This window comes from Poecilia latipinna, unplaced genomic scaffold, assembly GCF_001443285.1.
Source record: "Poecilia latipinna isolate Pla-1442-1.1 unplaced genomic scaffold, P_latipinna-1.0 Scaffold300, whole genome shotgun sequence".
NCBI classification, from domain to species: Eukaryota; Metazoa; Chordata; class Actinopteri; order Cyprinodontiformes; family Poeciliidae; genus Poecilia; species Poecilia latipinna.
In genome coordinates, this window is record NW_015112916.1 from 120,340 (window position 1) to 136,388 (window position 16,049).

Below are 16,049 nucleotides of genomic sequence, written 5' to 3' on the forward strand. Positions count from 1 at the left end.
ATTTTTTCCCCGTTTTTCCTTTTATTTAAACCCCCAACCCCCCCCCCCCACCCCCCAATCCCCCCCCCCCCCCCCAAAAAAAAGAAAAAAAAATCCCTTTCAACACCAATGGATTCACAAGGCAGCAGAAAGACTATAACGTAGATGTAGAAGAAAACACTGACAGTAAAATGTCTGTTTTTGCAACATGTGCATGCATTTGTGAAGTAAATGTTGCAAGTAAAAGGGATGCACCTTCATACCTAAACTAGAAATGGATGCAGCTGTCATTGCACGGTGTTAACATTGTTCATCCTCAGCAGTTAAACTATATGACTTAAAACCATGCAGATGGATGGGGAGAGGACACATATCCTGTCAATGCCTGTAAATTTGAAATCAGGTAAGCTTTCACTGCCTCCCCCCTGCTGGATTTACAATCTTGTGATTGGCCCACCGCCCAGTCATAACAGACCGTGACATGAGCCTGAGCAGCCAATCTCAGCCAGCCATCTCTTTGTCATTTCCTGTAAAGATGGCCCATGATTGCAGGTATCCCAAAATCACACATTCTTGAGTGCGGAGAAAAAGGCAGAGGCAGAAACAAAAAGAAAGCGAGAGGAAGAGCAAAAATTATCCTGAGAGCAATTCAATATTCCATAGTCCTGTCACCCTGGCTGACATAAACCAGTGCAGTGCAGTAGGGTTAAACAATCTCCAATTCTTTTATACTTTCCTTCAAATTAGCCAAGAAGCTTCCTTGTGATGTAAAGTTTCTGAAGCTCTTGATTTTCTTTGGACTTTTGCAGACCAGTAATGTCTGTCATAATTGCAACTTGATTCTGTCTTCTTTATTATGCATAAACCATCTGACATGTAAGCTGCATAAATGTCCTTTGTAGTCATGGCATCCTGACTAATCTTTGCATTTGTTTATATATCCAACCACTTGCTGCTGTTCAACTAACAGGTTGCTTTGGTCGTATAACTTTAACTAAAACATAAAAAAAGAAAAACATTTCAGAAAATGGCATTAATAGTGCCTGTTTAGATCATAGTTTATGGTAATTATGTGAGGAGCATGTCCCCTACACCTCATAACACTTGCCTGAGTACTGTTTCTGTCTTCTTGCTGACAGCCTAAACCCTTGGGAAACATCTTTGCATGTACAGCATCTTTCATGACAACCAACGATCAAGTTCTGAGCTTTGACTTTGCGCCTGCTTTCCATTTCTTAGTTTTCAGACAGTCCTTGGAGGTGTGATTGGTATTTTTTGATCATTGTCAGCAGAATTTATGGCGGATTTTATAATGGTTAGCTCGTTTTAAGTGAAACCATTTGTTGTGATCCGAGCCTATGACTTTTTGAAACCATGTCTAAGAGTGGTCCTTTTGTGAACACCCCCGTAGAGGTGTAAAGTACTCAACAGCTGTGAAAGTGCACGTGTGCAGCATGCACAGGGTTTATTCTACATTTGCATGGTCAGATAACAAAAACAATGGCGGATAGCATTGTGTTACTTAACCTGTTCAGTTTAACAACATTTCTGATGCAGTAAAATGATCTCAAGTACTTGGTTCATCGAAGATAGGTTACTATTTTCCAGGGCTGGGCTGTCAGGACCTAGAAGGCCTTCTTTCCAAGCCTAAGCACTATCAAAATCGCTAATACACATCTACAACCTAAATCGTAAAAACCATGGTGTCTCAGCCGTGAGCAGTGACACTTATAGCTTCTGGAGCATTGCAGATAAAATGCCTAGAATTTGCTAAGGATACAACAAAGAACAGTGTATAGAAAAGGATGTACAGATGAGATTTCTATGATGGTCACTCAAGTGTGTCCTGCATAAAGACAGGAGGGTGGATTTTGTCTAAATACTCCACAACTGGGTGAGTATAATGTGCTTTATTTTTTCTGATTTTGGCACAGTTGGCTATAATGTAGTAGTTTGGAGTTGTCTTAGTTGGATTTCTTGCAGTATTCACTCAATCTGAGAAAAAAAAAAAAAAAAAAAACACTCATAATTAATTAGGCTATTTAATGAAAATGTAAATTATGTATGTAATAATGCAGCCCCCTCTCTCTTCCGCCCTATCTTCCTCCGCCTATTTGCGCATAAACATTCTGTTGCAGTACAATGGCGATCATGTAAAAATATCAGAAGGAAATCGCCATTATTTGGTCTTACTTGTCTTCTCTCTTTGTTTACTTTGATTTATTTAAGATCCATGTCATCACTCAGGACGCATTTAAATGCCCGGTCTGAACGACACAAGCTGGAAGATTGAAATTAGATCATATGAATATGCGTGAATTCAACATCAATTGTACACGTGGCTTGCATACTTGTTAGGGTGTTCTAATCACATGCTGCACACATGTGGTGTGTTATTTTAGCTATTTTAAATGGGAATAACAGTAAAGGAGTCAATATTTAGCTTCCACAACAAATTTAGCATTTTTTTGTTAAAATGTTATATTCTTATTTAAAAGGTATTCTAAAAAATATTTTACATTACAATATGCTCAAGTATGTTTAAAAAAAATCTAAAAGGTTTTATAGAGTGTCCCAATTTATTTTATCTACATATTCATATTTTGCTCTTTTCCTGTCCATTTAATGCCAATAACAAAATATTTCCTCAAGTTATTGCACGTTAGTTTAGTAAATTCTGTTTTTGTAGTTAGGTACTATGAAAACAATCATGAAAAAGTCTAAATCTTACATATAGTTTAATTTACCTGTGTATTATTTTCATAAGACTATTTATTACATCCTGTTTCCAATAAGTTAGGTTCTGATCCCAGTTTTGCCATTTGACTCCTATTAAAACATAACAGATTATGATACTAAATCAAACTAAAACAACTCTAAGTGACCTCCTTTTGGTGAATGTTATTTATTGGAGAAACATAATCCCATTTCTGTCAGTAGAAGCCGAAAATTACCTTCCATCATCAGTCAAAGCAGACTCAAAATTTTGCAAGCTCTTTTAGGTACAAAACATCCAAAACTGCAATTTTACAACATGGGAAAGGGGTATTTAGTCAGCTCTCCATGACGTTTACCTTTAAAAATCTAACCAAACCGAAACATACGTTTGCTGCCATTTTTATTGTTCTAATACAGACTCAAATATAAACTCCAAACTCCTCAATCATCTGACAGAAAATATTTACTCTCTTTTCACGCCTTACATGTGCTTGTGTGGTACTTTGCTGTTACTGCCAGATTCTGTGACGACGTGTTGCAGGAATTGCAATGAACTATAAAGCTATGTATGTAACTGTGGTAAGCCAGAGGGGCTGCATAAAATTCCAGCGACTAGCACACATACATACATGAAGACACACTTTGGATATGTTTGCAATAAAATTCTCCACACTGCAGCCTGAGATGTATCAATCCACACTCCAATCTCTCTAAGTCTACGGCAGATTCCGTGGCCAAAACACAAACACACTACTGCTACTATACTTCTTTCTCTCTACTCCAGCGCGCGCGCACACACACACACACAAATGTGCTCCCTCTCCTGTTTTGTACTTCTCCACCCTCCTGGCAGCCAGCACTGTGAGGGAGGGAAGAGAGGAAGGGAGAAGGAGGGTAGGAAAGGAGGGAGGCCAGACCACCCTGCTCTCATGGCAGGGCTGAGTGTTTACATTGCCGTGGCTCACTCTGTAATACATCTGGCATTCTGAGGCCACTCTCTCCAGCCAGGGAGGGGGGAGAGGCAGAAGAGGAGGGGGAAAAAACGACGCTTGAGTAAAAGAGAGAGTCCTTTCTAGCAGTGGGGAAAAGAGCGGAACATAGGAGTAAAAGAAGGAGGTAAAGTTGGGGGGCATGGTGGTAACTTTCTACATAGTCTCATGTGGTCGGTCATTTGCAGGGCTCTGGTTTTTGAATAAGAGTGCCTGAAAGAATGCACAATGTAAACAGAGCACTTGGAGGCATCTCAGGAAGTTGTTTGTGAATGGGAGTGTGCTCTTATTTGCAGCATGCGCGCACACACACACACACACGGATAACTTCACAACTCGAAATGGCAATGCACTTTAACTTTCGGCCAGGTAGGGCTTTCAAATACCGGGGAGCCAACTTGAGAAAACATCCCTGCAAAACTCTGCTTACAGAACCATAGGCTCAATGTTCCTCCAACGCCAAGTCCCTCACCAATCCGCCTGCGCTTTTCATCAACTCATAAAGTTTAACACAACACACGCAGGAATGTTATTCCTTATACCAAGGGTTTAATCCTGTTTGTGGCTAACTGATAAACACACACTTAATTGAGTGCAGTTTGTATGAGCGTCTGAGCGCGCAACTGAAGAACTACCGTGCAAGAGCAAAACAGATGACACGACAACGATAGGCGCCTAGAGTGACTTCTCAGCTAACTGGGAAAAATATTGGGTGTGGGCACACTTTTCTGTGTTCTCAGTGCTTGCGGTTCTTGAATGAAAGCTGCAGAAGAAAAAAATACTGCAGTGGGGGGAGAAAAAAAAATATAACATGCACGACAGGAAGAAGAAAGAGATAAAAAGAAAAAAAAAACACTCACACAAAAAGGGACGTCTAATTAGCCTGCACTGGTCAACCACCTCGTCATTCACAGAAGCAGAACCTCAAAGCCTCTCTGCGTGCAACAACAGTTTTAGAATGTCTGTGTGTGTGTGCGTGTGTGTTTGTGCACATGCATCCATGCATGTATCACTGCTTTTATGCACATCAAAAGCTGAATAATTCAACCATGTAAAACCACAATCGTCTCAGCTGAAGACGCCACATTCGGGGAGGCGCTCCCCCCTCCTCTTCATCTTTCTCCACGAGGAGTTTTTCTGCAAGCACTTAACATTAAAACTGCAGTCTTTCTCACTACCATTCCCACCAAAACAACCACCAACTTTGTCAGCTCTGGTGTTAATCACAGCAAGCACAAAAGCAAAGCACAAAGGAAGTGGACGTGTCCTCTTTATTAAGTGCATTGATTGATTATGTGGATAAATAATAATGAAATACTGCTATCTCACATATAATTTATTTTAATATAATTTTGTATATTGCATCTTTTACCATGGGTTTTGATCCCTATTTGGAGAAGTCAAAATAAGGAAAAATGACTGATTAGAACTCGTACTCAAACCAATAGTTAACCATCAGCAATTTCCTGCTGAAACAAAATATTTACTGGCGTCACATAGCCAGGACTTTGAGCAGTTTATAAAGGCATCTTTTAAAATCATTGACTGCAAAGGCGTGTATGAATAGTCTTAATCCAGTCAGACCTAGAACAGGTATGAACATGACCAAAAAAAGCAAAAGGACCAATTTGTGAAGGTGCAAAATGTTTACAGTGACTTTTTTTTGCAATTCAGCAAAATACCCACTTTAATTACACACATCAGTCAAATTATTAGTATTGTGGTTTAATTTCTTGTTACCACACACAATAATGAATCAAGCACATGACAACAACTCAATGTTTTTAGGCATTAAAGAATCAAAAACACTATGGGGCTAAGGCGATTTGCTGAAGTTTGAACAGATCAAACTTCAGACAATTATGAAATGATTGTCTCATGGCTGGTACAATCATTTCATAAAGTGCTGATTTTCACACACAACTGTCTCTCAGGTTTACAAAAACAAAATCTGAAAAAGAGAAACTACCCAGTGGTTATCCAACAGACTTGCTCAAGATGAAAGACAGACCAACAGAAGCCCTAATAACCACTTGTACAAACCAAGGACTGCAGAACACATGCAACACTGAAGCAGATGAGCTGAACCAGCAGATGACCACACCTGATGCCCCTTCTGTCAGAAAAGAACAGGAAACTGATGCTGCTTCAAACACAGACTAGACAATAACAAATTGAAAACATTTTGCCTAATCCAATGAGTAAAAATCTCAGCTGCTCAAATGGCAGAGAATCTGAATTTCGCACAGACCAACATGAAACCAGGAATCCATCCTGCTGTGATCAGAAGCTCAGCCTGGTAGTAGTAGTAGTGTAATGGTTAATGGGATATTGTTTCGTTACACTTGCAACCCCTTTGAACTAAATGAGCATTGCTTAAATCACAACAGTTAACCTCAGCATTGTAGTATTGTTACTGAGCACATCTGTTCCTTTATAAACAGATGCCTACTTGATGGCTATTTCATCAAGTTAAAACAGAATATCACAATTCAAAGTGATCTCAAACAGGTTTGTTGAACATGACACTGTACTCCAATGGCCTCCACCGTCATCAAAGCTCAAACAAACTGAGGTGATACGGTACAACAAGTGTTTTTGATAATAGATGAGCAAGGCCAAAATCCCTGATGTTTCTGACACCTTGCTGAACCTATGGGACAAAGAATAAAGCATCTGTGGAGGTCCAATCCAGAACAAACAAGGTGTACATAAAAGTGTCTTATGACTGTATATTCACTGAATTTAAAACACTGGTCACACACAGTGTATATCATACAAAGAAATCTGCTTGGAACCATAAAAATGTGGGAAACTATAATTTATTTTCAGTTAGGGTGCTCATAAACATCAGTTCAAAGATTATACCTCAGATTTACTGCCCTCTGCTGGACAGTTCTCTTCACACAAAAATAAAATAAAATGCATTTTCAGACTCCCTTCTAACAGTCAGGTTCAAAAGATGGACCTCTTCACATCAGTGCCTTGGTGACAGCTGCGACTTCTGCTGCATTTCTTGCAGCTCCCGCCCTGCACCCCCCTCTGCTGTGAGTCTTCACTCTGCACCCAGGCCACAGGCTGAGTATCAGGTGAGGTTTTAAATAGCGGGGCCTCAACGAGATGACCTCAGGGTCTCTGGAGTCCATGCCCGTGGCCCCTGGCCTCTGCACTTATGCACCCAAAGAAAGTGCTGCGGGACCCCAGGGCCTCTCGTCAGCCCGTAGCCATGAGACTACAATTCATGACTCTGTGCCCCCAAGTCCACACCATAAATCTGGGCAGTGTGAAGTCGTTTCAGCTTGAATTGGGACATTTCCGTGAATGCAATGACCTTCACTAGCACTAAGAACAACTCCAGCTCATCTGCTTCATCAAGTTCAATCTATGCCAAGAGCTTGTAAACTTTTTACCCACTTCTTGCTACTTCTCTTTGCCAACCAGCAAATTGAGGCAAAGTCAAAGGCGCAGGGGACTTTAGTAGTACAGTAAGCCAATGTTTGTTTGATACCTTTTTAATTAGAGGCAGGCAATGGTCTTATTTTCTTTACAATTTGGCCTCGGCTCGCCTTGGCCCCTTGATACTGTGAGAGATACCATAACTTGCTATTTGTGGCCAGGAAGAATAATAAAGCCTTCGTGTTCCTCAAATTCGCGTCTCTTTTCTCTGACAGTTAATCATTACACTGATTTGAAATCGAGGGTGCATCTTGAGTTGAACACTCGCCATGAGGCATTTTCTCCAAAGCTGACTCCAAGCAATGTTTGTGTGTGGGGGAGATCAAGATAGGACATCACAATACTACAACTTCCTGCTGGAGCTAATCATTTCCTGTGAGTGGCACAGTGAAAATAAACAAGGAGCTTCTCAGCAGTGTGGATGCATTCTGACCTAAATCACTTTTTTCAAAGAAAAGTGGACTTAAAATATTACTACCAGGAAGACATGAGTCAGTTACCAGTATACCGCAGTTTAAATAAGTTATGAGTCCAAAACATCAGAAATGTTCTGTAGCACAGTTTCTATATTTTAAAGTCCTATTAATGGGATGTCAGAGAAAGACCCGGAGAGACCAGGGTTTTTTCCAGCTTTATGGAGGGTAGCCTGATATAATCCTGCCCCACCCAAACCTATAACTGCCGGTCAGCAATCTGAAAGAAAACAACAAAATTAATATCATGCATAGAAGAACATCAAATTCAAAGTACGATTATCCATCACTCTTACAACGTTCCAAAACAGTCGGAGTTTGGGTACCACAGCAGATAGCTTGACCAATTAACCAACTAATTACTACTGATGAGCTTTTTATGCTTGTATTATGGTATAAAGGGCAGAACAACAAATGTATATTTTGCACAATATGCACTGAAATGTATTCTAGATTTTTAAAATGTAATACCAAAATTATAATAAAGATAATATTAACAGCAATATTGTAGCTCATATTGAATATGAGTTACGAGAATATCATTTAAATTAGTAGCAATAATGATAAGCATTTACTTTAAATAAAAAAAACAACTAAATTGTATGTATTTTTGTTTTACATTTTTGTATAAGAAATTATATAGCATAAAAACATGTCATAATTACTTCAGATTATCAGGCTGCGAAAAGTGAAGGAGCATAATCCACCATTCCTCTTTAGATAAAATTTTAAAATGTAACTGCTAATCTATTGGTCACATGACTGTCAAGAAGCTAGCTGCAGGCTAGACCAATTAATTAGTCAGCTAATATTAGCTAATGAACTAATGGCACTTATTTCCGGACTATAGAGCGCACCTCACTATATGCCGCACCCACAAAGTAAAAAAAAACAAACAAAAAAAAAAAAAAAAACTGGAAACGTAGTATATAAGCCGCAGGTATCTCCGCCGCTCTCAGTTTTTCACAAGGACGCAGCCTTTTATAAATCTGCTATTAAGAGCGCAGCCCTCCGTCTCCAACGCCGAACCATGGATTTGTTCACGCCGAGCTTGTATGCAGCGGCTATCGCGCTGTACTGTCAGATCGATAGCCTTCAACTTAAAAGCGGCATCATATGAACTTCTCCGTGTGGTTTCCATGATGAGGGGGTATGAGTTTGAAAACATTTCTCCGTCGTGCCTGCTGCTAACATGTGCTTGTTGTAAATGAAACTCAGCATTTTCTTTGATTTCCAATTTTGACTTCCAATTATTCACTTCCTGCTAAAGAGCCCCCTGGCGGTTGAAGAAAAATCCACAGAAGAGCCGAACCGGGCTTTAAATAAGCTTATGCTATAAGCATACCGGGCTATAAACCGGTATGCTTAGCCCGGTATAAGCATAGCGGTTCAAACTGTGAGAAAAAAGTAGCGGCTTATAGTCCAAAAAATACAATACTCTTATTATTTTGACATTATACATATATTTTTTTCTTGTATTATTTTTCTTTTTCTTTTCATCAACTTATTTTCTTATCATTTTTGTACAGCACTTTGGTACAAAGTGCTACACTTTAAAAACCGGTTTTTAAAGTGCTACATAAATAAATTTGGCATTGACATTGACAAAATGTATAAAGAATATTATTTTCCACAGTATAACTATTCTTGCACTTGCAGCGGTAAACTTTGGTTATTTATTCTTTATATGGATCAAAAACAAAATACCAGACTTTAAACATTACATATGAAAATAATCTAATTGTAATCACATTTTTATAGTCATAGGAATAACTCCTGTCTTAGTGTTTCAATTAAATGCAGCTAGAGTATTTTTTGTTTCAAGTCTTTCTAAATACAGTGCTTCTTGTTGAGGATCTTTTACTTTCCCATACCTACAACCAATTCCTTATTGCTTGAAAGATAAAATACCGGCTGTGACGTTGGCACAGGGGTAAAGCGTGACCAACGTATGGAGGCCTTAGTCCTCAATGTGGCTGTCGCAGGTTCAAGATCTGGCCTGATGACCTTTGCCACATGTCTTCTCCATCTCTGACAACCTGTTTTCCTATCTGAAAACTGTCAAATAAAGGCCACACAGGGGCAACAAAACCTTTAAAGAAAAAAAATACCGGTCCCTCCATGTTTTCTCACAGTTCAGGGTCTACAAGGAGACAATCACCCCTTTGCACGAGTATGTGTCTCACTCCCAATTTCTCTCTGTCACTTTGTCTAATAAACAGAACTTCCTGTGTCTGAGCATTTATAAACAGTGCAGAGAGAGTGCAGTGAGAAGAGACAACCCTTGCTAATGCTTTTGCACGTGACAACACGTAGAATAAACACCCGAGACAAGTGCTGTATGCAGTTGATGGTGGACGGCTGGGGGATTCTGGCTACAACCAAGAAAGCAGGCAAGAATGAACCCCAAATGAAATCATGCAGAGTTCCAACAGTATTGTAGCGTATGTGCGTCTGTGGGCCACACAGCTTCCCTAGGCGGGGTCGTCCATGGGTCGCCTGCGGAGGGCAGTTCCAGATGAAACATAAACAGCTGGTCTGTCCTCTTCTCCTCTCGCCTCTTTTTCTTCTCGGATGATGGGCCAGTTCCCCCAGCACGGCCCAGCACAGGGCTCCGCGGTCCAGGCAGAACTAATCTATCCCTCAGCTGTGCAGTCTAATCTAAACAAACAGATCTCTCCCTACCAGCATCTGGAACCCCTCATGCACTGGGACCAAGGAAACCACCAAAGCACTGTCTCCTTGTCAGTGTATGTGTGTGAGGAGGTCCCTTCTTGTAATCAAAGTGTGTGTGCATTTTTACTAATGTTTCCTAGAGATCCCTTTACCACCAGTACCTGGTTCACTTGAAATTAGCTTGATTTTATAAAGAAACAGACTGTTTGGTTGGGTTTGCAGTTTTAACAGTTTTTTTCATGGTTGCCTTAAGAACAACAATAAATGTTAAGCGTGCTTCAAAAACATGATGGAATGCAGTCATATCACAGTTGCTTAGTTGCATCAAAACACAGTAAAAGTTGTAGTGAAGAAGCCAGTTTGGTAATGAGTAAGGGTTACTTTTTATGACAGCAATTGTTAGTGTCAGATTTTTGACTGTGTGCATTGATTGAATTGTAGGCAAAAAAAATGCATTTAAATGTATGATATTAAATCACTTTTATTAGCCATTGCTACCAGACTATTCTAAGAATAAGCACAAAATTGTTTTCCTTGCCTCCTTTTGTTTCATATGCATAAGCAAACTACTTTGTGTCAATGTACATAACCACTAAGAGTCCATTTGTTTATCACAATAAGTACGGTAACTACAAAATGTTTAAATCTTACTCAGAAGTCAATTTAGTTGTACGGTATATTCTGAAAAATGTATGTTATACCCTTTTTCCATTGATTGTGATTCTAATTAAGGTAATCCATATGAGCTGAAAATGTTATCATATTTGGGGCATTTGAGGTGATTGCCTTTTTAGGCAAAAGATGCAATTTATGCACGGTGTACATTCACACAGTGTTAGAGAACAAAGAGCCTGCGAATAGCTCAAATCTGCAAATACCTGAGACCCATTTTAAAAACACTTGTACTTGCCAATTTTAATCGTTCAAACACAAAATATACCCTAATACACTTCAATCAGTACTATTAAAGAAGCTAATATCTGCAATCTTCCATATCCATTACCCTGGGGGAGGGGGGGGCACAGCCAATCAACACCAAGAACAAAGAATGACACTCCTGGAATACCAGCCAATAGCTTAAGTAACATTGCATCTAGGTACCTCACCATCCAAAGCTGCATTTTCTTTAAAATATTTTAGATATGCTCTACAAAAATAATCCACAAGTAGGTGAATCTACAAATACTAAAGCCTGAAAAAGCAGGGGTTCAAAAAATATTCTAAAAAATTTACCTTATTAAACTGGTTCCTTCATTCAAATCAATTAAAATCATACTTTGAAACACAAACAACATTCTTTTGATGTTCTCGTGAAAATAATGATGAGAAATGGTTCAAATCCCAGATGTTACAAACTCAACCATGCTGAAATTTTTGGGGATTTATAAACAACAACAATTAGAGTTTATCATTATTATGCCAGGATGAGTAATTGTGATTTTATTGTCTATGATAACTTTAAAAAATAGGTAATTGAATGAAAATTTCTATTTCTGATTTCCAGTGTCAAATGTAGTGAAATACAATAAACTATGACTCCTGTTCATATCAAAATAACTAAGCATAATCCTTGTGGTAAATAAAATCTGTTAAATTTAACTTATTTTCCCACAATGCAGTGCAGTAGACTACTGGCTTGATTTTAGAAAATGACTTTAAATTTTTGGTTGTAAAAGTTGTTATGGCAGGCGATTTCTTTTTGCATCAGAAACATCCATAAAACAACAGAAACTGCCAAATATTAAACTGCAAAGGAACACAGTTTTTCACGCTACTAATGTTCAAACAATAACATTTTTACTATTCAGCATCATTTCGACCAAATATATCCATTAAGTTTAAAACGCCTTATAATATGCAAACAGATCAGATTCTGACTACTGAAAAATATGGAAAGTGCACCAATAGTGCCAAAAAAGATTAATTTGCAGGAAAAATCTCATTTAGCAACAGTCATAGTAGAGCAACACAAAACTGTAGATCAATAAGTTGTCTGGAGTTGCATTAGTAGTAAATTTCAGCTTTCCACTTTTCTTTCTATAGGTTTTTGTTGAAAGAATCTAAACAAGTCATTTTAACATTTAAGACATATATGTCACCCTGAGTGTAGAGAATAAACCAAGAAAACTGGGTACCTGGTCAACTAGTGGCCTTTATAGTTTCAGTCGCTTTTATGTTTTTTATAGGTACTTTAGTAATATGCAGTTGCTTGTATTGTTTTTAGATATTTTTATATTCACTGGGTAATATTGTGTTGCTGTATAGTCATAAAAAGAGAATTCCCACACTGTAGGACTAAGAAAGGACTATTCATTCCCACCAAATGGACTTTCAACGCGCACCTTAATATCTGATAAATTAGTTATTTTCTTTAGTCTGCTTACAGTCTATAATAGAAAATACTATTATTAGACTCCAGTAGGAGGTTGATCATAGTTATGTTGGTTTTATCATAGGTCATAATCTGTCATATCACATATCAGTCAATAAGCAAAACTGGTTTACAATTGTATTAAATAGAAATATAGAACCATGCAAAGAAAATATGATAAATACATTGAATTATTTGTGAATGTTTAGCCTTACTTAAGATTTATCTTCACAATTTTTAAAAATGTCAGCAAATGTTTATTTTGCCTAAAGAAAAACATTAAAATGGCAGAAAGACTGAACAGATTTATCCTAACAGCTAAAATACATTTTCTATCACTCTGCCATAACATTCTGCATTTCCTGTAATGCCTTCTCGCCCCGGTCCTCCTGATCGTGGTTCTGGCATGTGAAAACTGTGTGATCCTCTGAGTACAATCAGGAATGTGTGTTTGAAGAGGCTACTTTATGCACAAACCGTGATCCAACTGCGCCTGCGCAATGCATTAGAAGACCACTGTCTGTCAGACCCCTGCAGCAGCATGCAAGGATGGACTAGGCCTGCAAGCCCAGGGGAAGAGGTCAGGAATCCGTCCGCTTTGATGCTTAAGCTTAAAAAACGTGGATTATTTTCACATAAAAAAGGAATGAAAGAATGGTATAAAGGTACAAAATGTATGCAAAAAAAAAAAATATATATATATATATATATAAATTTATATATTCAAATATACAGTTCAGTTCCAAATAGTAGATTATGTCTTTGAGCCATATGTACAGGAATGCAGATCAAAGAGGGAGAAAAAAACTCAGCCTCATGCCTTTACCCCCAAAGAACCACCCATGCATACACTCTCTTTCCCTCTTTTAAATTTCTTCATTTGCCTAAATTCTCTATAAGAAAACAAGAAGAAGACTGAGTGACACTTCCACCATAGCTCCTGTCCGTGCTCTGCTATTTCCCTGCAGCCAGAAACAAATCTTTTTGGAAAGTTGAGAGCTGTCCAAAACAGGACCACACACACGGCCTCTGAGCCTTCAACTGTTGGGGGCTGGCTCTCACACACACCAACACATACACACACTCACAAAATGGCGGCTTTGACAAAAATTTCCTCAACTCCAAGGGCTGCTTATGAGCCTAATTACAACCTTCTTCACGGGTGACGTTATTGTTACCTCTTGCAAATCCAACACAGTTTTGCTCGGCCACTTTCCAAGACACAAACTTTAAACAATTCTCCTTAAAGTCTTTATAGCTGGTGATTTTCGTACATACACTCAAGAAACTGTGCAACTGAGCAAAAAAGCCAATAGCCAAACATCGTCTTACCTTCCACCCAGAGTTTCTCCACGTCCGTTTCCAGATTAGCTGCCCTTAAACCCACAGCAAAAGCTCCAAAAATCATAAGGCCCACAACCAAAAACTTTCCACAGTTCTTTTGTATGTAACAGCCGAGCCTGAATAAAAATCTCTGGAACTTCGCTCTCAGCCACAAAGGTGCTTTCCTCCCAGTCGCCTTCCCCTGTGATAAGACAAGAGAATGAAGTTACTGCCAATGAAAGCAAACCGATTACACTTACCTGACCAGATAAAGCCATTGGAATACAGAAAAAGAGGTTATTTACACACATGATGTGCATAAAGTAACAAATTTTACCCATAAAAACACATCTGAGGGGGAGTTAACGTTGAGTAAAGATGCACCAATCAGACTTTTCCAGGCCAAAACAGTTGTTTTTTTTCTAATAACTTCAACATACAGAAGCAGAAAAGAAAGATCAGTTTTAGAAAAAAAATATCATATTTTGGTATCTGACCTGCTGATCACAGATCGGAGGTGATCAATGAAAAATTGATTACCTCAATTTTTCTGAGGCGAGCATACGAACGGCAACCACACGTCAGCATAATCTGATTTCTGATCCATTGATCAGCACATCTCTAGTCATTAGGATTCAATTTGATAGTGCACATGAAGGAATTTCTAAACAATAAATCCCTTATATTGCCCCATCCTGGAACATACATATCTGGTTTATTGGTTACACATAGAGTCCTGTCACTTCACAGCTGCAATAATAAGCTATGGATAGAGTGAAACTGAAGAGTTTGAAACTGGTTTCCAGCTGGACCTCCAAAGTCGATGGAGGTAAATGATGGGAAAGAACCGACAACTTGACCTGCATCATTTCATGAAGATCTGCAATTGTGTACAAACTGGTGTCCTACTATACAGAAATGGTTGACTCCAATAAATAATATCTACTAACAGGACATTATTTTTGGACTACTCAAGGGTAATAACCTATTGTATTGTACAAACGTGGACTATCCTTAATAACTAATTATTTTTCTCCAAATTTTTTAAATATACTTCACTAGAACAAAGAAAAAGAAGGACTTCGTCATTATTTATGTGTTGGGTACAAAATTATCTATTTACTGGTTCTGAATGGAAGTAGACTTCTGAGTGAAGGTCAATGCATGGCTATAAGAATATAGTTTCCAGCCAAATACTGCATCCAGTAACTTTTGTGATTCTAATATTGAACACACTGATTTTGTGATTAGATGTATCGCGCAGCTCTACTGTCAACTTATCATGATAAGTCTGTGGGGTTTTGACTTAATCTCTTTAGCCATTTTTATGTATGCCTTTAAAAGCCAAACTCAACAGGAGTTTTATATCTGAGAGCTTGAAACTTCAGTTATAAATACATGGCAGATATCCCACTGCACAGAGACTATTGTATTCTAAAGGGAAGCAGTCTATGAACTGTCCCTGGGGTGGCTTTCACTTCCACCGTTGCACGCCCCACACATCAATAGGTGATATTAAATACCCTGAAGAGTGCATGTGGTTAAAACCCACAAATACCACCACACACGCTCACACACACACACACACACACACACACACACAGACAGGCAGACAACCCTTCTCCCTGTGGAGCTGGCCGTGTGTTCCGGTCTGCATGGGGAGTGGAGAAGCCAACACAAGAGAGAGAGAGAGAGAGAGAGAGAGAGAGAGCGTGTGTGTGCGGGTGCGTGTGTGTGGTGTGTGTGTGTATGGGGGGCGGAGAAGGGGGGGGGGGGGGTTACTGGCAATATTTGTGAACGGAAGAGAACAGCCACATGGATTTTCAGAAGACTCATCCAAGCTGAGATACCTGTCAGAAAAATATATGTACAGCTGTCTTTCCAATGTTTAATAGGATAAGATGCAATGTTTTTGCCATGTGCGTTATTAGTTTGGATGCAATAGTTTCTGTATTGATAAACACAACAAGAAGCTTGTTTCACATGCGTTTGAAATAAAAATAAGCACCCCCCCCCCCCCCCCCCCCCTCGCCTCCCTCGTCCTCCTCTCCCTTTTTGTCTTCT

The 16,049-nt window shown here is 38.9% G+C and overlaps 1 protein-coding gene across 2 annotated transcripts in view; it reads right to left on the reverse strand.

Annotated features, from left to right (window-relative positions):
- ptch1 (patched 1) overlaps positions 1-16,049 on the reverse strand; it is a 74,954-nt gene that overhangs the window by 54,783 nt on the left and 4,122 nt on the right. For both annotated transcript variants that reach the window (XM_015034479.1, XM_015034480.1), the window contains exon 2: positions 13,995-14,187. In XM_015034479.1, coding sequence (XP_014889965.1) covers positions 13,995-14,187 — 193 coding nt within the window. The remainder of the gene's footprint in view (positions 1-13,994; positions 14,188-16,049) is intronic.